At 35.8% G+C, this 24,524-nt stretch overlaps 2 protein-coding genes and 1 pseudogene across 2 annotated transcripts; all 3 read right to left on the reverse strand.

Annotated features, from left to right (window-relative positions):
* Nucleotides 1-1,431: 1,431 nt before the first annotated feature.
* Nucleotides 1,432-4,127, reverse strand: LOC114729015 (mediator of RNA polymerase II transcription subunit 20a). Its single transcript, XM_028915954.1, has 5 exons — nucleotides 4,027-4,127; nucleotides 3,771-3,913; nucleotides 3,476-3,654; nucleotides 3,231-3,320; nucleotides 1,432-2,288 (listed from the first exon to the last, which is right to left on the reverse strand). Exons 1-5 carry the CDS (start codon nucleotides 4,038-4,040, stop codon nucleotides 2,046-2,048), a joined length of 669 nt encoding a protein of 222 aa, XP_028771787.1. The 5' UTR covers nucleotides 4,041-4,127; the 3' UTR covers nucleotides 1,432-2,045.
* Nucleotides 4,128-5,634: 1,507 nt separating this feature from the next.
* Nucleotides 5,635-6,984, reverse strand: LOC114729009 (growth-regulating factor 5-like). The gene is made up of 4 exons (XM_028915949.1): nucleotides 6,795-6,984; nucleotides 6,281-6,689; nucleotides 5,726-6,189; nucleotides 5,635-5,642 (listed from the first exon to the last, which is right to left on the reverse strand). Exons 1-4 carry the CDS (start codon nucleotides 6,982-6,984, stop codon nucleotides 5,635-5,637), a joined length of 1,071 nt encoding a protein of 356 aa, XP_028771782.1.
* Nucleotides 6,985-13,364: 6,380 nt separating this feature from the next.
* Nucleotides 13,365-24,456, reverse strand: LOC114729014 (uncharacterized; annotated as a pseudogene).
* Between the last annotated feature and the right edge of the window lie 68 nt (nucleotides 24,457-24,524).

Below are 24,524 nucleotides of genomic sequence, written 5' to 3' on the forward strand. Positions count from 1 at the left end.
TTAATTTGATATTTTAAATTAAGAACTATAAATTAAATGTTATATTCTGAAAATTCTTTTCTTAAAGTGCTCTTTGCTTTTTTTAAGATCGTTTTTGGGTAGTTTACGTTAGCAGTAAGACCCTTTATCACACTTAGATGAGGTTTTAAGTTCGAACCCAACATTAATATTTGTGTGTGTGCATTTAATTTTGTTGTATTAAATGAAAAAGGTAATATTACAATTAAATATATTCCTTCCAATTCGTAATATAAGTTGTTTCTAGGAGAATGATTTGGTTTCAAATATAATTTACTTGAAAAGTATTTAATTCTTATTCATGAAATTTGTTCCTGTAATTAATATTTAAATCTTCTTATGTTCTTTTCTCTCATTTACATCCTCATTTAATATAGGTAAAGTTAGAACAAAATGAACTTAAAACAAATTTAATGAGTCAACTATCAATTTTTTGATATTAATGACTTGGTTAAAGCAGTACATTGTGGATTGGAGAGAGGGAGTTTGATATGTATAAAACATCAGTGATTTTCCCCTATGTGCTACTTGAGACTCAAATAAATACTTCTTGAATTCTTAATATAAGACCTATTTAACTAATCTAATTAGATTAAAAAAGTCAAGTAAGTTAATAAGTATAAAAAATATAACACGTTTTTTCTAAAATATTATAATCATATTTCTTAATATCCTCCCCTTCTCACTTACTTGATTATGGTTGAAAGAGTATCAATAAAAATAATCATCTTCCCTTAACCAAATGTCGAGGGTTCGATCCTTGCCTTGGGCATGGAAAAGCTTTAAAACCCCGGACTAGCTGTCCCACCTATCGAGGTGCCTACAAGCCAGCGAAGGGATTAGTCATCGGGTCCGCCGGTGGATACCCTGATGTTTCATCAAAAAGAACAAAGAAAAAATGATAAATATAAAAAATAAGTTTTATATTTAAAACTAAAATTAACTTAACAATTTAGTTTTATATTAAAAATCAAAAGAGTAACAAAAACACGCAATTACGATTATTGTTCATTTAATGAACTATTTAATTGCGATTGAAATCCAATGATTAGAATATCATTAGATAGATTTCGTTAAAAAATGCTAAAAGGGTTAATATGGTCGTCGTCGTCGCCGCCGTCGCTGGGAGAACGGAGAAACTGCAGAATCAGATAGCTAGGATAGAAAGCTTCATCGCCAACAGGAAATTTGGTAACCTATGGTCACCAAAATTGCAAACGAGAGTCACCGTTCCTCAGGTTCCCGGAGGTTGTGATGATTCCTTCATGAAGCAATGAAGTTTGCCGTTGGAATGATGGCTAAGGAATGAGAACACAACCAAACGAACAGAAAATACCTAGTCTGTCTGAGATTCTAAACCGTTAGAAGACGACCCTTTTGCCGCCAATAAGAGTGACGATGTAATGCTCCATAATATAAATTTAATCATTACCAAATCAAGATTCAAGAATCAATAATAAAAACTAAGGAGATGCGCGTGCAGCAGTTTGATCAATAAGAGGAAAACACAATATACTACCTTTGGTTCTAATTATAAGACTTTGTTTGTAGATTATAAATGAGGTCATATAATTAACAACGGAGGTAGCATGACATATAGATTTAGATGACTATATACTTGAAAAGACATTGAATCACAATTCTTCCCACTGGGGGGAATTTGAAGGACGCAACAGCTCTGTTTCTTTTGGCAACAAACACAACCAGAAGAGCATCTGGATAATCCTTGCTGCTTTCTCCCTCACCTCTCTTAGCAAGGCCTAATTTTTTTCCCACTTCACCAGCTAAACCAAAGGTGATCCAGGTGGCTGCATGCAATAATACAAAATCACATAGAAGCTAGACAGCATGGTATTCAACTTTTTGGGTCCAAGAAAATTGAGAAGGAAAGCTTAATCTGGACGCTTCCCTTGAGTAAAATCCAACCTCTCTTTCTTTTCTTCTCGATTCTCCTAGATTCAAACATTACTTGAGGGAAGAGAACAGACAGTCAAGTAACAGGCGAAAATAGAACCCATTCGGTCTCCCTAATTCCTCGTAGGCTGCCCGGCTTGTTGTTGTACAATGAGTTGGGCGAACGCAGTAGCATACAGAACAGCTGTATGTTGCGAAGTATATTTATCCAACAGACCATATTCTGCGTAATTTGGTTCCACGTGCATGAATTGACCTGGTAATGATTTTTTTGACACTATTTCTCGCCACATGTTAAGGAATTCTTCCATAAGCTGCCTAGATTTCTCCATGGATGAAATGGGGAGATACTCAAACTGCAGAAAACTTCAAACACATTAAACATAGAACAACTATAAAAAAACCCAACAAAACTATGATTAGGACAAATAATTCCAAGGGAATGGTAGATTAGGAGGGGGAAAAAATTCTAGATATTCCACTTTGTTTTCCACCACAACAAGAAATGGGCTGCTCACAACACCATTTTTATATTCACTAGCCCACTTAACATTACAGATTTCCAAGAGCACATTCTTAGTCAAATAGGTTGTGATCAAGCGGCACAAGGAAAACAATCCCAATGATATATTATACAGGAGGACTATCCATGTTACCGATTCTTGTTCAAAACCTCAACTACAATCAACTTTATATATTAATTGCGGCATGTGACGGAAAAGACCTATCTAAAAGCAAACACGCTATTACAATCTCCCACAAAATCCAATATCGAAGTTGCCAGATGTACCACCGTCATTGTCAGTTACAGATTCTTGTTCTGGAATAATGGGAAAAATCAAGTAGTGGATCCAGTGCATCAATTCTTCGCCATTTTTCACCATACTTTCAAGCAGTCTTAGTCAGATGGAAACATAGAAGTCATGTATAAACACCAAAATTCTTTTCCTCTCCCCCCACCAACAAAAAAATAATCAAGAAGTCAAAAGGAAAGAAGTGTTTTTCTTTGGAAAGTAAAACAAATGACACAGTTAATTCAGAATTGACGAAAACTGAATGCTGAGCATAGATGGAAGAAAATGAATTCTGCATGACATGTATGCTTCTGACATATAGAGCATGGTATAGATTACAGCCCATCCAGCAACTTCTAACAATTTCTTAAATTCTACAGCTTTCTAACGAAAGCAAATACCAAGCATGTATCGATCTCAAGTAGATACAAACAGAAACAGAACTAGAGAAAGGTGGGTGGGTGTGTGTGTGTGTGTGTGAGATCAAGGTTCATGTTTTCTTACCTCCATCACAATTCCTCTCAGGCTTTCAGAAGTACTAGTGGCAACTTTTCCAACTTTCAGCTGAAAGTCACCAAGTTTATACACCACACCCTGCACCATTAGGATAAACATTTAGAAACACTTCAGCACAAACATAATAACCACCAAGCTCACAAGTCCAAAAGGGAATATTTCTGTCAATCAAAAATATTTATAGGAGCATGCCAACTTTCAAGACAAGCAAACCATCAAATTTGCAAAACTACCTCGAAATTGAGTGCCACCTTGGACTTGTACGATTGCAGCTTCTCCATTATAGTCAGAATTGAAGAATCTGCTTCAAGAACGATCCTCTGGCCGCGAATTATGAAGTAGTATTTGTGAGGTTGCTCTAGAAGCGATATCCCCAGAAAATCACGCGGAAATTCGGCCTGCAGCGACGGGTCTGAGTACAATAACAGCATTATTCAGAATTGAGGTGGCATGATTTCGGGAACGGAGGGGTTTTAATGAATAAGACTTCAAAGTTCAAACATATTAACAATGCCATTAGACAAGAACCTCGTAAATTGGGTCGATAGAATGTTAGAGTCGCTTTCCATCTTCCGTCTTTGACACCATTGATGCTCTCAACGCACTGAGAAATTTCATTAAGAATTTGGCTATTCACCAAAGTTCCTGCGTTGGGCTGCCAGTGCAAAACCCTTAAAACAAAACCAAAAAAGAAAAACGAAAGATTAGAAATTTGACTATTGGTAGGGTACTCGTAAAAGAATCGAAAATAAGGGAAAAACCCATCATTTGATTTCGTTAATACCATTTGACAGTCATCCTCCAGCTTGAAGGAAGCACCACTAGCACTTCCGCTCTGTAAATTGCTAGGCAGCGCCGCTTCTCACTCGCGAATCCAGAAGGCAGCGAATGGATTTGCAGTTGCAGGGGCACCACCCAGCATGTTACGTCGTCGTTTCAAGAGGATCCGACTAGACCCAGTTTTAAAAATTGCGAGTCCGGCTCTGGCCCGGCAAGAATGATCCGGCATATGGGCTGGTCAGGCCTGGGTCCATATTATTTTTTCGAAAGTCCTTCACAATACCACTGATCTCTGCAAACCCCAGAATAACTGAGACCTAATGAAAATACATTAAAAAAAAAATATTAATTTTCTCGGCAAGCACATATTAGCATATACACTTGTATTATTACTATTTCTTCTGCGGGAAACCTTTTGTTGGGGAACCTTCCTTTGTTCATCATTGCAAACTTTTGCAATGCAATTTATAAGCAGAATAACCAACTTAAGTACTCTATTGTAATTGTCTTTTATGTATGTGTGTATATATATTTTTTGTTTCCACTTAAAAAATTGCAGAGGGGAATTACTCATGCATGCTTCGAAAATACTACTTCTGGGTCTTAATATAAGACCTCGTTTGATTTTTATTTTGATTCTAATTATAAGATCTCAATTCACTTTGTCTCTTATATTTATGTATTTTTTTTTCAAAATAGTCCCTCTAATAATGGTAGTTCTAATCAATAAATTTAATTAGTAAGGATATTTTAGGAAAGACAACACATATTTTTTACAAATAACTAACTTACCTTATTTTCTTAATCTCCTCAAATTAATCAACTAACTCTTATAATTATAATCACTCTTATAATTATAATCGGAGGTAGTATCTTATCTGCACTTTAGTCATTTTTTTAATAAAATTTATTAATTTATGCGGGATTACACACACACTATGGTAGTTCTTTTAACACCCTATAAATGTCAAAATTTTCTTGCTACGTATTTTAACGTATGTGAGGACGATTTTCAACCCAAATCATGCCCATTATCATATGATGTCCGAAATTAAGGAGCATCATATTTTGTTTAGCGATTGTTGATATATATATATACTCATATAATTTCAAATGAGTAATTTAGCTTATTAAATTAAAAATAACTTGGTTACCAGACAAGTACGTAACACTCTTTTTGTTGGCCTCAGGTCCGTTATAGTGTTTAGCATCGTTATTATCAGTATAGATAAATATTTCTTTTCAAAAAATTAATAAACAAAATACCCGCCAAAGACTGTAATTTCCATCTGATGATGCAGGAGGAGGAACAGGGGAAGGAAAAGAACAGATAAAAGGCATGGAATTAAATGTCAGGTGAGGTAAATTACAAAACAATAATTTAGAATAATATAAATGACAGAAAGAACAGAACTGAAAAAGCTACACAGAATTAGAATTAGCATTGGCATTCCACTGCGTTACACATTGGACCCCTTCACGGAGACACATCCATTTGATCTTGCATTTAAACACATTCTAGAGAAAAAGACCGCCTGACAGAATCTGATGAACCCCACTTAGTTCATCTTACATTATTGGCCTTTCATTCAGGGACCACATTCTTGAAACCTCAAGCATCTGCAAAAATCAATGGAAATTTTTAGAGATATGACAGGAGAAAAAAGTGGTGTTGGGTATGTGTGTTTGATTAATTTTTTTACCTTGGTGGGTTCTGAAATTGAAGCTTGGAAAACGGCCATGGTCAGAGGTGGTGGTGGGAATGGAAATTGAAAGCTGGGTTGTGGATGATTTGTCGTCCAGATCAAGCCACGAGTTTTTGCTTTTGTTGGGCCATTCATCCAAGAAGCGATGAACAGTCTTCTGATTCTGAGGTTCTTCTGATTTCCCCAGTCCCAGCATGTAGCAATCTTGATCTTGCTGGTTCGTACTTCCGCCAAGGTTCTGATTTTGAAGCTGCAAGGAAGAAGAGTACTCGGTGGACAAACCAGAGTAGCTCCTCTGTTTCGAGGAAGACGATGAGTTCATTGAGAGTGGGGTGAGATGCCACGAAGAATCTTCCATTGATGAAGCAGAGAAGCTTCTCATCGTCCCAGAAGGCTCTGTGAAGAAAGCATGCTCGTCCACCTCTTCCTTCAGCCCATCATAAACATAACCACTATTCCTACTTCACCAAACACACAAGCAAGCAAACAAAAATCACTAACAAAGAAACATGAACCAGGGATCAAACGAGAAGAAAAAGAAAAGTCACTAACAAGTGAGAAGCACTATCATCTTGTAAAGAGAAGCTGAAACCAGATGAAGAAGATCTTGAAGGCTGGTGATTATAGAGGAAGGAATGATGATTGTGGGTGGGGTCAGATAGAGGTGAGAGGGATGAAGAATGAGTTGTGAGGGATAGTGAAGGAGTGTTGTTGCTTTTTGTGATTGTCGAGGAATTTGTGTTGTTGGTAGGCGGGTTTAACGTTGTTTTAAAACCTTGTTGTTGTTGCTGCAGAGGTTTTCTCAAACGGTTATTTCCTCTGTGCATGTGTCTCTCGCAGTACTTTGAATTTGGGTAAGCTTCTTTGGAGCACCTCCACTTCTTCCCATCCGTTCTTCTGCACCTCCCTGGTTCTGTGTCTATCTTCCTTCCCGGGCCCATCTCCAAGTAGTTCCACCCAACTTTTAATTAACATAACCCCATTAATTCCTCGAACATCCTTAAGCACGAAACTGTTATATAAGGCCTAAATTCATCCACAGAGAAAGAGAGAAGAAACAACTTACAGTGCTGATGAGGTGGGAGAGACAAGAGCCTGGAAGAAAGAGGAGAGTCGAGAGAGGCCCTTTTGATGGAGAAGACGAGATCAGGAGGAATAGGAATACCTGAAGCCATGTACTTGAAAACAAGAGCTTGATGCTCAAGCTCTTGCCACTGTGATGGAGTAAAAGGGAACCTGTTCCTTCCTCCGTTCATCACGAACCAGAGAGTGGGAGATAGATACTAGGACGAGAGAGAGAGAGAGAGAGAGAGAGAGGAGAGACGAAAACAAAACACAGAAACGGAATCACAAGAGCGATGATAGGAAGCAACAAAAGAAACAGATCTGGTTTAAATTAGCACACTTGACAGTGCAGTGCGGAGTCGGCTTTTTCGGTGAGCAATAGCAGCAGGGTGTGTGGGGATTCTTCTCATCTCACTTCAATATTCAATGTTTAATAAAAAAAAGAGAATACTACCACGTTATATATGTCGAGTCAGATATGCGTATGGCAGTATAGAGATGAGCATGAATGTAACATGGATAAATAGGCGATGGAGGAGTAGTAGAGTAGGTATATTTATTTCAGGGACCATTGGGTTGCAGAATCTTCTGTACATGAATAAAACTAGTGGTTCTGAATTCAGAGGTGCATGCCATGCCTTTCTCTTTCTCTGATCTTATTATGACTGCACCTCTCTGATGATACTGCTTCTGCAGGTGCAGCAGCAGAAGCAGCAGGTAAGCTGCGTTTGTGTCAGGCTCTTGTCTCTGATATCTCCACGGAAATCCTTAAACTAAAGGGGGGAGAGGGGGGAAGAGAGAGAAAAGCAAAGACCCCAAAACAAAACAAAAGAGGGAAATAGTTTTTATTGGTATCGCAGCTTGTACATGAGAGGGAGAGAGAGTAGTATTATTGAATTGAAGAACTGGTCTCTCCCAGAAGGTAATGCCTGTCTGAGAAGATTGTACGGTTTCAGCTTTTACTGCTACTAACTCTTTTACTTTTTCTGTTCCTTTACCTCAGAGTCTCAGACCCCGTCACTCACCATCTCCTTGCCTTTTTCCATCTCGCCATATTGAGAGTGCCACTCACTCACTCCCACTTTTGGCCCTTACAGCACACACACACTCATCACGTTACTGTTCCTAGTAATTAATAAACTGGTTGCAAGGTTCCCTCCAACAAAAGTTATCTGTTGAACTCTGTTTTTTAATTAAGCCTAGCTATGTAGATTATAGATTAGTTTAATGATGAAAAAGGGCTGCAAAGCACGTGTTAAGCAACTTGGTCAGTTTTGTTTAGGAGTGGCAGAACCGCAGAAGACAACATAAACTAAGGGCATGTCCATATCATGTTGCGACAATAGACTCATAGGCTTTCCTGATATATTATAGTAGTATCATGTTTTCTGACTGTCATCAATTTCCCAAAATACTATACGTTCTTCACAGTCAAACTTATTACTAATTGCTCTCTGCAAACCTTGTTGTTATTATTAGTACAGAGAGAGAGAGAAAGAGAGGTGGTAATTAATTAGTTGGGTTAAAGCGAGATAGAAAGAAGTAGAGGGAAAGGGAAAAGATTAAAAGTGATGGATTTTGTGGGTGGTGGATTGCAGATAAGAACGTGGAGTCAGGAAAAACGGGATGAGTCAACAGAAGGTTTGAAGAGATAGAGAGAGAGGCAATGAACAAGTTTGGTTGGATTGAATTCTGTGGCAACCATTCCTGTAATGAAAACAATGGCAGGGACAGTACTGTACTGTTATGCATTCTTTAGCACTCTTCTCATCCTCCTGCCACTGGTAGGTCCATTCCTTTTTCACTTTTTTTTTCCGGTTTAAGAAAATACAAAAAAATTACAATCAAGTTCTACATGAAAAAAATAATTACTAAAAAAATCTCAATAACAACCTTAACAGCCTATAATGACAAGTCTTATAGCGAGAATGATAACCTCTGAAATTTGCTTTTAATTATTTTCCTTGTTTGTGACTTCATTATAATCCTTTCAAGAAAATACTTTCTTTTTTTTTCATTTTTCTAATGTCTCGACTTAAGCAAAGTTCCAACTTATTGGGTGGTTTTCGGTCAAAAAAAAAATATTGAGTGTTTGGGAGGGCTTTCTTTTTCTTTTCTTTTTTTCGTTTTTTGAATTAGATGGGTACACACTACCACAATCAGTATGATATTACAAATGAGAATTTTTTTTTTACCAGAACAGTAGAAATGAGATCGTACTTATAGTCTCTCACTTACAACAAAATTTTCATGTCACGTAAGATTATAAGGTAGGGGTGAATAAAATCGAATCGTAATTGAATACTAAATCTAACCAAATTTAATTCAATTTTTCGGTTTGGTTAATTCGGTTTTTTTTTCCAGTTAATTATTTTGGTTATTTCAATTATCGATGTTCAGTTCAGTGTCTTTTAAAGTATTTCAGTTATAACTGAATAACCAAAATTTATTAAAAAACTATTTTTTATTTTTTAATCTTTCTCTATTTTCTTTCTTTTTGACCGGCCTCCTTATTTTTCTTTTCCTTTTTTGAGCAGTCTCCCTTATTGTTAAAAAACCGAATAACCATGTTATGTTACATATAAAGAGAGCTTGGAGGCTAGTTGGATTTATTTGGACTCTTGTTATGCTGTACTAAAATTTTGAATGTTAATGTTGCTGCATTGGTAGTTTGTTTGTTTAGACTTTTATTATGTTTGAATTTAAATTTGTTATCAATTTGTATGCTCTTTTGGATCTTGTATGGGCTTTCAAATAGATTATTAGTGTTTGGACTTTTAGTATGTTATACAGATTACTGTCATACTGTTTGGAATAGAAAAGGCTAAAAAAAAAGCCCACTAATTGAATAAACTAGCTAACCGAAACGAAGTTATTTCGATTAGTTGCATTTGGTTTCGATTCAGTTATGTAAATATGTACATTTTCTTTATTCGGTTAGTTCGGTTATCACTGTTAATCAAATTGAATAACCGAATGCTCACTCCTATTATAAGATTATTGGTAAGGATGTGTAAAAATTTAGTGATCTATTCCGATTCGATACTCAAGGTGGTCCAGTCTAATCCAAAATCGAGTTCCCATTGGATCAAACTGGATCACAGGCTACCAAACCCAACTTGTTCAAAAAGCAAGCCACACTTTAGATTGAATTTTGGTCTGGTCAAATCTGATATGGATACCTAAACCATAGTTGGATAGAATGGAACAACTTCTAACAATTTATTCTCATAATTCATTTTTTGCTTTTGAAAATTTATTCTCAGAATCTAATCCAAGTATATGTATGTAAAATTCTCCATACTTGAGTTCAATTAATAATCCTATGGTTTAATAGCAAACGGTAGCCTTTACTTGCGCTAGATCACAAATTTGATATTGTATGTTATCACTTATAAAAAGCTCAAATTCAAAAACTTGTGAATTAATTACTTGTCACATATTTTAATTGATTTTGTCTTCTTAATAGTTTTTTTTTAATTTGGAAAACTCTATATTTGTGCTTTCAAGATACTTCAAAGGTTATTTATGAATAAAGATGAAACACCTTAGCTAGACAGTGGATATTTTTCTGGCAAAAAACTGCTGTGTTAGTTTAATAATATAATCAACCTATACTATACTGTATCTTTTATTAAAAAAATTGGGGCATCCAATAAAATCAAAACGAGAAAAGATTAGCATGACAAAAAAGGTTTGCTAAATATAAAAGTGATACTTACTTAATAATTAAAATAAACTGGTATGATTCCATAAGTAATTAACACAATCAAATATTATTATAATTAACATTTAAAGCTAAATGGGGAGATATACCTTATTTATTCTCATGCCTCTTCATTTTTTTTTCTTCATTTGTGCTGATTATTGAAATCATATTTCCTCTCCCAAATGTCTTTTGTTTTAAAAACTAAAAACTATAAGATTGCCCCTTCCATTGTTGCTTCCTTGTTATTTGAACAAGAAAAAGAAACTATTTTCATTCCTATCTTTTCTGAGTTTCTCTCCAATCTCCATCCAAACATCCAATATATATGGGGTTAAGGAGGACAAAGAGAATACCAAGTCTTATCTTAGTCCAAAAATATAGGACAAAACAAGTCTGACAAATATGGAAATCACGTTGTCCATTTAAATCCGGCATAGTTTTAATAAAAACATAAAATTATTAGAATTATTAACAACATAGTTATATGATTCTGTAGTAATAATTAGATACTAGTATGAACGTGGTTAGTGTATCACCTAAATAAACGTAGACTTGAAAGTAAACAAATTGTGGCATTTACCGGAAAGCAAAGAATTGGGTTGGAGTGAAAGGAAGAGGAAAGCAAAGCATGCAGCTTCAAAAATGGAATTAAGAGAGAGAGAGAGAGAAATGCAAGTACACAAGGAAGAAAGAGCTTTAAATGTGAAAGAGCAGAAGGAAGAAACCAAGTTACCGAAAACAAGGGGACATTTAAGGATCAAAGGTACAAAAACACACCAAAATGTTAGAGAGAGTGGCACGCACAGGTGCCCCAAATCCCAGTGTCTTTACTGTAGCCATCTGGTTTTAAAGCTACCACCCAGCACCCTGCCACCCTCCTGCTCATTTCATGGACCACCCCACCAAGCCTCTTTATTATCCATTTAATACTTCACTCCTTGCTCTCCCACACGGTGTATGACCCTGTGTATCAGATATCAATGTCCTTTATTTATTTTATTTTTTTTTTTTGGTGAGAAGTGAAAGTTCAGGGCTTTTTTTTTTTTTTAAACCATAACACTCATTATCTATTATACTTTTTTTACCGAGATCAAGCTATAATGTTGAGAAATAGAAGTGGTAAGGTAAATGCCAGGGATTGATGACAGTTATAAATGCGACTACCGGAAGAATAAATAAAGAGAAAATTACACACATGCCCCACAAAAGAGATTTTATTTATCTGAGGTCTCACAAATGTCAAAATTACTGACAGGTCTCAAGGGACCTTAGAGTAATATATTCTATTTGTAAAATGACATTACTGCCCCTCACATTCTAAATTCATATTTGTTCTGTCATTACAATTTACAACCTCAGCAGCGACTATTAACAATCCAATGAGAAGGTGTTGAGAACCTAAACAGTATTCGTTAACAACTTACTTTATAGGGTCACATAACCTCCACATAAGAGTAAATTATAACCAAATAGTATAATACAACAACTTTAACACTAAAATAGGAAGCTTTTTAAATCATTAAGAATTTTAACTAAACCCAATAGGATTATAGCAAAATTTTAATACGGAGATCTATTGACAACCTCAACGTAAGTATTAATAACCTAAGGAGAACTGTTAACAATCTTAGCATTGTCTGTTAACAACTAATTTTATAGGATAATATAACCTCTAACTATAACTAACTAAATTATAACTAAATAGTGTTAAAGTTAATCTTATATAGTTGTTAGAGGTTATATTATCCTATAAAGTCAATTGTTAACAGATACTGTCTAAATTGTCAACAACTCTCCTTGGGTTAGTAATACTTACTGTTAAAGTTGTTAATAGATCTCGGCATTAAAATTTCGTTATAATCCTAGTATATTTAGTTAAAGTTCTTAATGGCTTCGAAAAACTTCCTATTTTAGTGTTAAAGTTGTTGTATTATATTATTTGGTTATAATTTACTCTTATGTGGTTCTATAAAATAAGTTGTTAATGAATACTGCTTAAGTTGTTAACATCTTCTTATTGGGTTGTTCATAGTCACTGCTGAGGTTGTAAATCGCAACGACAGAGCAAATATGAATTTAGAATGTGAGGGGCAGTAATGTCATTTTACAAATAAAATATATTACTCTAAAGTCCCTTAGGACCTGTCAGTAATTTTGCCATTTCATGAGATCTTAGATGAATAAAATCTCTTCTGTGAGATCTGTACATAATTTTCCCATAAATAAACTCACAAAAATGTTTGGTTACCCTTCACTATTTCTACATAAGTTTGTGTTTCACAATGTGGGTTAATGAAATAACCTTTTGTTTTCCGCATAGCGAGTGACTCTTAAGACAATTGCTATTTTCTAAACAGTTAGCCATTTTGTTTTGAATATTATATAAAATTTAAAGTGAACTTCACCATTTCTATTTTTATATTTTATGCTCATTAATGGAAGGCTTGGGGTCTTCAGTCGTCGGGCTTTTAAAGAGTTTGATATCTGGTGTTGGTGAGTCGGTAGGGGCTGGATTAGTGAAGAGATACTTGTTCTGCACAGAGATATTTGATACAAAATAAAATGAAAATTATAACCAAAAAATAATAAAAAGAAAATTTATAGGCACTACTTACATTTTGCATGATATGGTTCACAGCCTCTCATTATAGTGCTGGGAAAATTGTCATGTACATATGATGTAAACCCCTATAATAATTTATAGCTTTCATATACTATTTCACTAATTATTTACAGGTCCCGCGAAAAGCCAAAAATAGGAATACATTAAGGAGGAATGGGGAGACTTGGGGTGCATGTCAAATGGATATAATTTAAACCCAATCATAATTTCAAGAAAAATTATACAATGACTAGCTTACGTTTTTTTTTTTTTTTGGGTGAATGACTAGCTTACGTTTAATCTTAGCAGCAAGGCAGTACCACTCCAAGAAATTTTAGCTTGGCAGGCAGCCCTATTCCTTTTGGAAGAAAGAAAGAACAAGATCTGTATGGACAGAAAATAGCTGTGTATCCACGAAGAGCTGTTTGGCACAAGGAACAAATGCAGAAAATATATTCCAAATTAGTAGAATATCAGACAGATTTTGCAACTTAGCTCATATCACTGCTTACAAGAAGGGAATCTCTTTTCCACATAATTAAAACGCGAGCTCAGGAAACATACCTTCATGAAAGGCTGATCACGATATGCAAACGAATCAATGAAACTTTCCTTCAAAAGCAAGGATACCTGGAGCAGCAAGTTATTGGAAAAAGATCAAAATTAGTAATCATCACAGTATGCTCTTCATAAATGATGGCATGCCTCAATGCACAACTTTCGGATACAATTTCCCGTTTTATACGATCTAGTCTCTAATATTGCATTTATATATATATTATATATATATGTGTGTGTATAGAGAGAGAGAGTTAGTGTGTGTCCCTTTTTTGGCTAACTGAACATGGCAACTTGCAGCAAGTTTATCTGCCTGTCATCCGTTACCCAAGGGAGACTGAAATAATGATTCAGACTTAGCATCAATAGCCTAATAAGCGGCGCACACCTTAAACTAATGCATTGTTAAGAGTCTTAGATATTCCAGGATTATGCATGTCAAATCACTAGATTCATTGGTTTTGTCAATAATTACCTGTAAGCAAAAATAAGGTTTTGCAGTGGTGTTACAGGACACATTTTAACTATAAAAGTCTTTGTTGTTTGTTTAAATGGATTGTACTTTACTTTCCAGACATGCTTAAAACAGCTAAAAGAAATGAGAATGAAAGATGGCCATAAAACAGCTAAATTACTTGCAAGCAAAAATAAGGTTTTGCAGTGGTGTTATAGGACACATTTTCACTATAAAAGACTTTGTTTAAATAGATTTTACTTTACTTTCCAGACATGCTTAAAACAGCTAAAAGAAATGAGAATGAAAGAAGGCCATCAAATCAATATGTCAAACTAGATTTAACTTGAGGAGAAAACACAGACCTTATCATCATTGGACTGTACATTAGTAATTGTGTGGGAACGAATGTTACAGCAAAGAGAATCCAAGTAAGATCTCAACACTGATAGGAAGCCCTTGGCAGCTTCAACCTGCAGGGAAATCAACACATAAGAATTTGATGACACGGTGACTAATAATATGAGAAAGACCATAACAACAAGGGAAAGTTCTTCACAAATTGAAATACCCTCAGAATTCTTCTGGAGATGTACAGCATAATGCAAAATTAAAAGGTCAAGAATGTAAATTGATTTTTAAATCGTTTAGCATATAATGGCATCACAACAAGACTGACATCCATAATATCGTTCAACATGCTCAAAAGTAGAAATGATCCAAGAGATCATTAGGAGAAAACACACCTGCACTTCGGTGCACTCATACATTGGCCTTTTTCTAGCCAAGTAACTTTCCCCTACAAGTTTTGCATGATGAGGACGTAGAGCAGAGACTAGTTCTTTTTGTCGGGGCAACAGCGGCATTGTTGATGACTTCACCTATTGGAACACAACAGCAGTAAGTCCAGAAACCACTTTGGTAGGCATTAAGCCGCATTCATTTTGGCTTACATGAGCCCAACGTCAGAATACTTTTATAATTACTCCTTTGTTTTTCTTCTATTTATTTTCCAAATACCAACTGAGATGAAACCACTGAGCTCACCAATGTTGATTTGGAAAAGAAGAATAAAAGCAGCATAGTTCTGACATCAAACACCCCAGTTACAGTTTCGACATCAGGCCTCATTGTGACGTTAGTTAAGCTTGACAAGGTTAAAAAACATTAAGCATTGGCAGGTTTGGTAACAGCTCAAATGCTTCAATTTACTCAACTTAATATTTGGTGCCTCAGAGAGAGTTTGCTTTTATCACTACCTATTTTCATTTCGGCTGAAAACCAAAAGCAGACATGAAAAGTTGTTCATATAACTAATAACATTTTTCTTGGAAAATTAAGTTCACATCTCCAAGAATTTTAAGAACAATAAATTGGCATTTTCTTGGTTCTTAAACAAAAATGCCTAATTCCCTTTCATTTTCCCATTTATCTTTCATAATCAACTTTTCTTCTGCTGCCAAGCAGTTTTTTCCCTCCTCTTGTTCATCTTGTATTGTATTGCTGAACCTGTTATTTTGGCCAGTGCGCATGCACTCATCTTAGCAGCCATGAAAGTTTCATTTCTCTTATGTTCTGTGACTGGTATGGAGGGGCAATATACAGCCATTGATAGACTGCCAATTTAAAATGGCAACAAGGTTCTCAAGCGACAAAGTTCAAGTGGATTAAGACTTTGAACCATGGAAGTCCATATTCAGATAAAAATTGTACTTTTGAGTATTAATTGGAGAATGGTATTGATAAAAATGAAGAGGGGCAAATTGATTGTCACTAAAAATGAAGACATCCAGATTTTAATGAATAAAGAAATTCTAAATTGAAAAATACCCTGAAGATATTAAACAAGAAAATTTCTTGAAAATAAAAATGCCCCGTGGTAATTTTTATAATCCCTAGTCAGGTTTTTATGATCTCTGTCTCATGTTGATGTTTGGGTTTCTTGGGTTAAATATTTAGCACAAGGAAAAGCCTATTTCTTAGAGCAATAGGAAGTTATCCCTAACCCTTGCAGCATATGTAGCAGTATTTATAATCAGCAATCCGTATTCTGGAGAATTTCAGAAGCTATAAATATTGTGTTATCAGCACTGTGTAATTATATTATTGTTCCACAGTACTACCGTGTGATGACAAGGCCATCTTCCATTTACCAAGTCCTAATATGATTCAGTTTCAAACCTTACCCAGCTCACTTTTCTTTGTCAGGGATGGGCCCCATAAACATTGGGCCAGGGCTGAATTCTCATGGGATTTGTGAGATGTGATTGAGAGTAAGAGAGTGATGCATATAGTGTTTTGGGTCAGAATAGGGTAAAAAAATCAGGAAGTGAATTAGAAGACCAGCCTCTTGAATGCTAGTGTATGTCTTCCGTTATTTTCTATGTAGACATCCCATCTGGTTAGACTTGCGTTCTGTCAAATCTGATAGGCCCCATAACCAACGGGCCAAGGATGAAATCTTGTGGGGTGTGTGATGTGTTAGTGAGAGAAGAAGCAAGGCACCAAGGAATATATCTTGGGTGATTGGATCAGTGAGAGGCGACGCATACATGAGTGATGTTTGAGACGTTCCTCAAATACCAGAGGAAGGTGTTCTATGTATGTGTTTATCTCCAGAACCGTAGCCTATCTTGCTAAGGCTTACACTCTGGCAAGATTATAATCTGATTAGGAAGAATTTTTGTGTAATTCCATTAGCCAGAGACCACGCAGTGGATCTAATTTAAACTCCAAAGTAAATTTGTCTTTTAGTTAGCCGCAAAATTATTTTCTACGGCACTGGTGTTCATCAGCAGTACAAATTTTCCAAAACATTGCACAAGAATAAGGTGAGAAATTGAAATAGAGAATGATGCATAGAATAATGATTCAATTTGTGTGGACACAAACCTTTAGAACCGTAGAAAAGGAGAAGTCGTGCACATTGAATGATAAACTGAGGGGAAAAGACAAAACGAATTTTAGCAGAAAGAGATACAAACCTGGTTTCTGTTGGCATCAACCAGCACAACATTGGTTAACTTTGACTGTAATTCGTTTGTCTTGTGCTTGACACCAACCTAGAAAATTAATACGTCAGCCAGTCATGTCAGAAGTGCATGCCATCAACAGAAATAACCAAGACACGAAAAGGTCAAAACCAAATTGAAAGGCACATCTTCTATTGGCGAGCCTATCTTCTCAAATCTCAACTATATTTTCCATGTATGAAAAGTATTACAAACAAGTTTTGCAAGCTCTAGAAAGACATATCCAGTACAGAACGTATACAAGGGCAAGCACAGAGTACGCATACCAAATGCAAAACAGCCTATGACCTGACTTCAAGTCAAATAGTAACAGGAAGAATAGGATACTCACTACATAGGGGACAGGTGCGTCCAAAAACTCCAGCATATCATTTGGTAAAACCTGGCAGGTCAAGCATGGATCAAATGTCAGCAGATAGGTAGAAGAATGATACTGTGGATTAATAACTATTTGCTTAAGAGAGAGAAATCAAACCGGCATCAGTAGGCTTTGCCATTGGTAGGGGCGGATTAGAGGGATAACTGATAAGACTGAAGCAGATAAGATGCCCTGATCGTCAAAGAAAACTAAAGTTATAAATAAAAAACCAACAGCTGCAAATTTATACCTATCAAGTAGTTCATACATGATTGAATTTGGATGTCAGTTTATTGCAAATCACAATTAAGTATCAAACACAATTGTCAATAATATTCAAATAAGGAATACCTTAGCCACACTTTATTCAGTTCAAATATTAGTAACTCGTGAAACTAGAGGATGCGAATGCAAACAACTAACGTGTTTTGGTGAAGCTAATGGATGCAAATGCAAGCAACTAACGCGTTTTATGCTTAGGAATAGGCAACAACCGTAATAGGAATGAGCACATCGACCAGTAAAGAAAAGACACCCCATAGCAAATGTAAATACCAAGAAGACAGGAACCTATCAATAGAGGAATAACAAACCTTCCCAAGGGAAAATCCTAGATAATGCATCGAGATAAACAACAGAGAAGTAACAGTTAAAAAAGGTACATCATCGTATTCAAAACACTGTTAATAAGGGCAAAAACTAAACATACCAAGTTAGAGCAGACAACTACTATCTGCTTCTCCAACAGAGCTCCGGCAAAAAATGCTAAAACCTGCAGCATGGAGAGGCAATCAATTGAACCAACATGAAGTTGTAAAACTTCCAGACAAGCAATGCAATACTGTTATACTCAGATCATTAATGAAGACTGCCATGTAACTTCTCTCTCTAATTTGGCTTTGGCTACAGGGTAAGGGAACAAATTGATTATTTGTATACAATTTTCACTTTGAAGGTGAAAACCACATCAATTAATAAAGTGATATTTTTACAATCAAATAGATGCTGGTTTTGAACAATATGACCAACGTATGACATTTCAATCCCCCTGCTCTCTCCCCCTCCCCCTCTCTGATTTTGTCCCGTTAAAAAGCATGATCTAATGATCACCACAGAAATACAACATCAAAAAATAATTCACCCGTTCTAACTCACTGGATATAGGAAAAGTAAAATGAATGTCTGGGAAAAAGCATAATAAAGAACTGCAATGCCATAGAAACCTAAGATTGGGACATAAAATTTACATTTTCAAGTTTTAAGGTACCACATATGCAAGCTACAGCCCATATAGATAATGCAGTTGCCTCCTCCTCTGCAAGAAGTGCGTTTTGCGCCTGACAAAAAGAAATGAGTGCAATGTTTTAGAACAAGCATATGCCTATTGAACATGGCACTACCTAAAGGACATATAACTCCTTCATCTAAAGAGGAATGAAAGCAAATGTTCACTCAAAGTCAAATATATCACGACAACATACCTCAGCCCATTCCAGACCTGTTTTAAAAGATTTCAAATCAAAAGTTGAACCAGCCAGCCGAAGAACAGTCTCATCTTGTCTATGATATTCCAGGGGATGTAGGTGCTCCATTGGATGAAACCTAAGTGATGAGCCCCTCGCAGGGCAACCTAATCGATAATACTCGCTTATAATCTGTAATGGTCCATTGTTATTTCCTGGTAATCAGAACAAGGTAATCAGCAATAAGATATTAGAACAATAAAAAAAATCAAAAGGCAAAAAAAATAACAACTGCAAACCTTAGCCCATTCAAGAATATCTAGAAGATCATTTAAATCTTCTTGCCCAGAAATAGAAGCCTCTTCTGTCTCAGTATCATCAATATCACTCCTAAAATTTCTGTCTTCACAAGGTGAACCTTGGAAACTACAAAAAGCAGAGAACATAGAAAAGCTTCATCACTAAAAAGAATGAGAAATAATCTAATAAATGACACAGAATAAAGGGAAGCAAGCAACTGCCACACATCTGTAATAGAAGGAACAAACAGAAACAATGGGCTGCGTTTGTTAGCAATGGATACAATTCATTTACTCACTGTGTGAGTTATGTCAATCACCAGGGCTAATACATCACCAAGTTTCTGCACCATTGAAAACTAGTTCTTCAAAACCTTATCATGAATCCCTCTGATTAAAAAGGGGGGGGGGAAGATAAATGTTCTGGATTTTTTTCAAAATAAAACACTTTACCCCACAATTATCAAAATGTTGGGAGATAATAAGGTTTTCTAACGCAGAATACAACTTACAAAACAGGAAAGCGACACCCCGCCATGCAGGATATGTTAGCATATTAGCAAAAGAAGAGTTCATAGTTATAACCAATATTTAGCTTTTAATAACTAACTACTACTAACTACTAGTATAACTAAAAACTGTAAAGGAAGTCCGGATTTCTTTTGCTGTTTGATATCATAATGCCATCATCATACAAATACTAAGCAAAGACCTGGACAGTCTGATGATTATACCTGCAGGAAGATTCAGAGCTTCATACTGGCTATAGCGCAATAGCGGCAGAATAGCATTTGGGAAGCGCTTATCTTCTGATTGCTTGTTTGCTGCATAGGTGTCTCCATATAAATCACTATCCTCAGAACTCATAGTGCCAGGTTCACCTTTGGTAGTTGTCTGTTCAGATTCAGAATCAACTGGTACAACAATTTCATCACCAGCATTCTCCTTCAATTTCGGCAATTTTCCATTAGCCATTTGGTGCTCTGAGTGATTATCATCACCCACAACGCTTTCAGGAATGGAATTTCCTGAGCTTGAGTCTGGGATTATCACCATTTCATCAGCTCTGTCTTCTGTTGGTCTAGTATCCACCAAGACGCTCTCAGGATTGTCCTCTGGGGGTTCCTCCTCATGGTTACCTTCAACGAATTCTAAATTTAAATCTCCAATACTTTTTGTCAACCGCTCTAGCCTTTCTTGGGTGAAGATGCTACAGAGATATTAGCACAAACGAGTCAAATCATACATATAAAATTAAAAATAAATATTTATAAGCATCACACAGCACAACAATGAGTACATGATCATGAAGCAAGCAATATGAGCCAACTGCCAAAAAATTTAAAGGGAAAAATTTTCTAAGTTATAACTCGTTCATAAAGGGCCCAATCTTCCAATCTATATATAAAAAAACTACTAGAAAATATAAGTACTATGATTTGATGAGACTTGACAATAATAACTTATTTCCTCAAACAGAAATATGGGCATATATAACGTCTTCAGTAACAATAATTCCTTGAAACCATAGTTTCACAAAATATAGGAAATACTAACGTGAAGTTTAAGAAATTACGAGGAAGTAATCCAGTGAAACCCCCTCTCAATCAGAATAAACTCCTTTACACATTATTTCAGTATTTCATAGAGCATGAAGTGTCTACAAAAGAGATTTGACAGTTAACAGATCCATCTTCTCCAAAAGTAATACATTGAAAGCATGATAGAAGTGCAAATATTTTCTGCATGCACCCTACTTCTCATCAGTTAACTCCGTATAAACACTCACCTATTTAATACACCAAAGTGCAATTCAAAAAATGGGACCCTTGAAAGAATGCAATAACATCTCTGTGTGGTTAATATATGACGTCTCAAAGATGATGGTGGCTGCTTATCGGAAATCAGGGAGAGCAATCCCGAGGGCTTTTGTACTAATTCTTCAACCAAGACACAGCACCCATAAAGTGTTGAATTATCAGCACCCTGTTGGGGGGAAAAAGAAGACGTTATAAGTACAAACAAGTGCCAAGACAGGATTAAAAAATGTCTGGAAGCCAGGAGCAATGTAATGGACCACCAGCTTTTATTGTCTCAACAATATTTGATCCGTTTATCTTAAGGTAGCTAAATTTTTCTGTTCATCTCCCAACACAGGCAGGGACTGGAACAATCACTTTTTAGGTACTCACCAGACAAGTTACTTATTTGACAGTGTCTTCATTAGGTAAAAGTTCAGAATGACATGAGAGCAAATTGAGCCATCATATAAAACTCATTCCTTTAACTGTAACCAAAATTTAATGGTATAAACTGACAATCTTTTTTTATCTTCTATCAAGGTTTTGAAGTTTCAGCCCTAGAACAGACAATCAAGTAAATGAAATATTTTCAAACAGCAACAATCTAACAATTTGACTTAGTTTTTAGAGCTTCAAAAGAATTACTGAAAAGAGCTTTTTGCATCACATAACATAGGTAAACCACAAACATAACCTAAATACTGACCAAGGTACATAATCAGAAGTACATCCAAAGCAAGAACCCAAACTAACACCAGTCTAACTAAAAGACACTTCACTTATGTTAGTTTCCCATGGTCAAATAGTAAACCTAAGACAATTGAGATTATAAAATTAAACCTCCATAGATGTCTACATAGTAAACAAGTGACTCCTATTTTAGACAGAAAAAGTATTGGTAAGCAAGGCACATAGTCTAATTTGCAAAATGGAGGCAATGAATTGTCAGACCAGCTGCCTCCTTTCATTAGTCCAGAACACAAACTAAATATACACCATGCCTAATCAAGAATATCCATAGAAGAAATGCAAAAGCATGGCGGACATGGAGTAAAAGATAAGATTGATGCACCTACCTGTAGCCTGAATACAAATGACAGATCACTTTGTTTAAGGTGTTCCTGTAGAAAACAAACCACACCTCAGGGAATCAGGATTTAACAGATTACAATATTTCCAGCAAGGCGAAATAGAATGGTTGCACAGCAGTTAGAAGTCAATCAAGATCTAATTATTAGGCTTTGACATAGTTAATATGGGAAAAGAAGAACAACCCCAAACTGTTTGATATATGCTAATGCCAACAGCTAAAGCCTGAGAAAGACAAACTCTCAATTGATAGGAAGTATAAAATGGTTGGGGAATCATGATCCTGAAACGAATTGCCAGCTTGAGAATCCACGAAAAGCAAGGATCAGAATGACAAAGTTATGATTGACTGTGACATAAATTTCAAATAACCAGAACATGGCACCTTATGTGAAAATATGTTCCAAAGAGAAGAATTCTGGAGGATACAAAATTCTTTTAGAATTACAGGGTTCCAACTCTCTTTACCGAGGAGTTCAACAGTGAAATCGGATTAGCAAGGATGGATATCACAATTCATCACTTAGTTAAGAGGCAAAAGGAATAAATACGATCATGCATCAATCCAATATGAACCAAAAAAAAAGTCCTACAAAGTAATAAGTAGAATCAGTGGGAGCACAAAGTAGCTAAGCTACCTGCCCAAGAAGAATTTCGTTCAACTCACTCATGGAAGGGGTTCTCTCGACAGCACGAACCTACAATTACATCCAGGAAAAATTAAGACCTCAGCAAAAGCTTTCTAGATATGCAGAAATAAATAAATACAAGAACAGATAACTTTGAGACTCCTCACATATATCAAGTCATGAACTACCATTTGCGGCAAATAATTGAATGAGTAAAACCTTGTAATTAATTAGTTTAACAGTGGATGCGCACTCTGACTTAATAGGCACATTTAAATTAGTTTAACAGATGATGTTCAACAATATCAACCTCCCTAGAAACAAAATTCCCTCTAAAAATTGATTTTTTTAATGGTTTTTAACAACCACAAACACTCAGATATACTACAAATATATACAGGTAGATTCAAGCATACTCCTGACCTCGAGGCCTCCAGGAAAGCAGAAGGAGACGAGATCCTTGTATTTAAGAGGCAGATGTTTTTCTGGAGGGTAAACAAACAAGACCTGAAAAAAGTCCAAACATGCAGCGTTCATGATATGACAATTTTAACCAAATTAATTAAAAAGTGAATAAAAATAATAGCAATCATTACAATAAAACTGTAATAATAATGGTAATAGTACTGGTAGTTTTGATAATAAACTAAGATCTGTTAAGAAGTCTAAGAACCTGTGGCTCGAAACTGGGTTCTACGCGGGACTGATTCTGATGGCCAAGTGAACTTCTAAATTTACCAGAACCTTCAGATTTTCTTTCAACATATTGCCTCTGCAGTGCCTGAATGTCACAATTAGGATGAAGTCCCACAACCACCATGCTTTCAAACAGCCGTGTCGGCTCCTTCCAAGACCTATGGTCCTGCGCACTCAATCAAGAGCATCTATGAGAAAAATGTATTGACAACACAGTTTCATGAGTTTTTGTCATTAGACAAGAAGGTTGTGTAATGCCTAAAACTGAGAATGCTGTGAACCTTGAAGTAAGACCGCAGAAAAACTTGAACCAAACAGAAATAGCAGCAGATTCAACTAATAGATATTAGAACCAAACAACAAAGAGATAAACCAGAAAGAGGTATAAGCTGAAAACCTGGAAGTAAAAAGCAGCCTATGTAGTCTTTGTAATTTGCATGAAATGCAGCTTAAATACAAGGGATTGGACCAAAAAAGAAATAGCAGCAGATCCAAAAATATAACATATTTTAGAAACGAACAATCAAGAAGGAAACAAGACCGGGGCGCACACAATTCCAGAAGCAGCAGACCCCATAATGACAAACAGCGCAGGTGTTCATTCTAGTTTGGAAGAGAACAAGTAGAATGAACATATATTTTGGTGTATCTTAGAAAAATATTTTACCAAGTACTGCAACTGAAAGTTTTCTGCCCATTGTCGCTTCTGACTTGTTAGGACTTCAGGATTGTAATTTGCAACTTTAACATCAGAAGTGCGTGAGAAGCCTTTTATTAATTTTGAAACATGATTCTGGAACCTTTGAAGATTGCCACTACTATGATCATCTTTAGATGAAAATATTACAGATGGCCTTGGCGAATTAACAACAGTTGCAGCAGCAGCAACGGCTCTTGCCACATCCTCTGTTGTCTGCATAAAAATGAAGAAGAAGCCCAACTGGGACTGCCTGAATCTTCATCCTTTGCCATTCCAGACATTTGTACCTACCTAAACATAATGAAATTGAACTCAGATAAACAAGATATCGTCAAAGCAA

Source organism: Neltuma alba, unplaced genomic scaffold (assembly GCF_004799145.2).
Source record: "Neltuma alba isolate B1F8T4 unplaced genomic scaffold, ASM479914v2 tig00012596_pilon, whole genome shotgun sequence".
In the NCBI taxonomy this organism is placed as follows: domain Eukaryota; kingdom Viridiplantae; phylum Streptophyta; class Magnoliopsida; order Fabales; family Fabaceae; genus Neltuma; species Neltuma alba.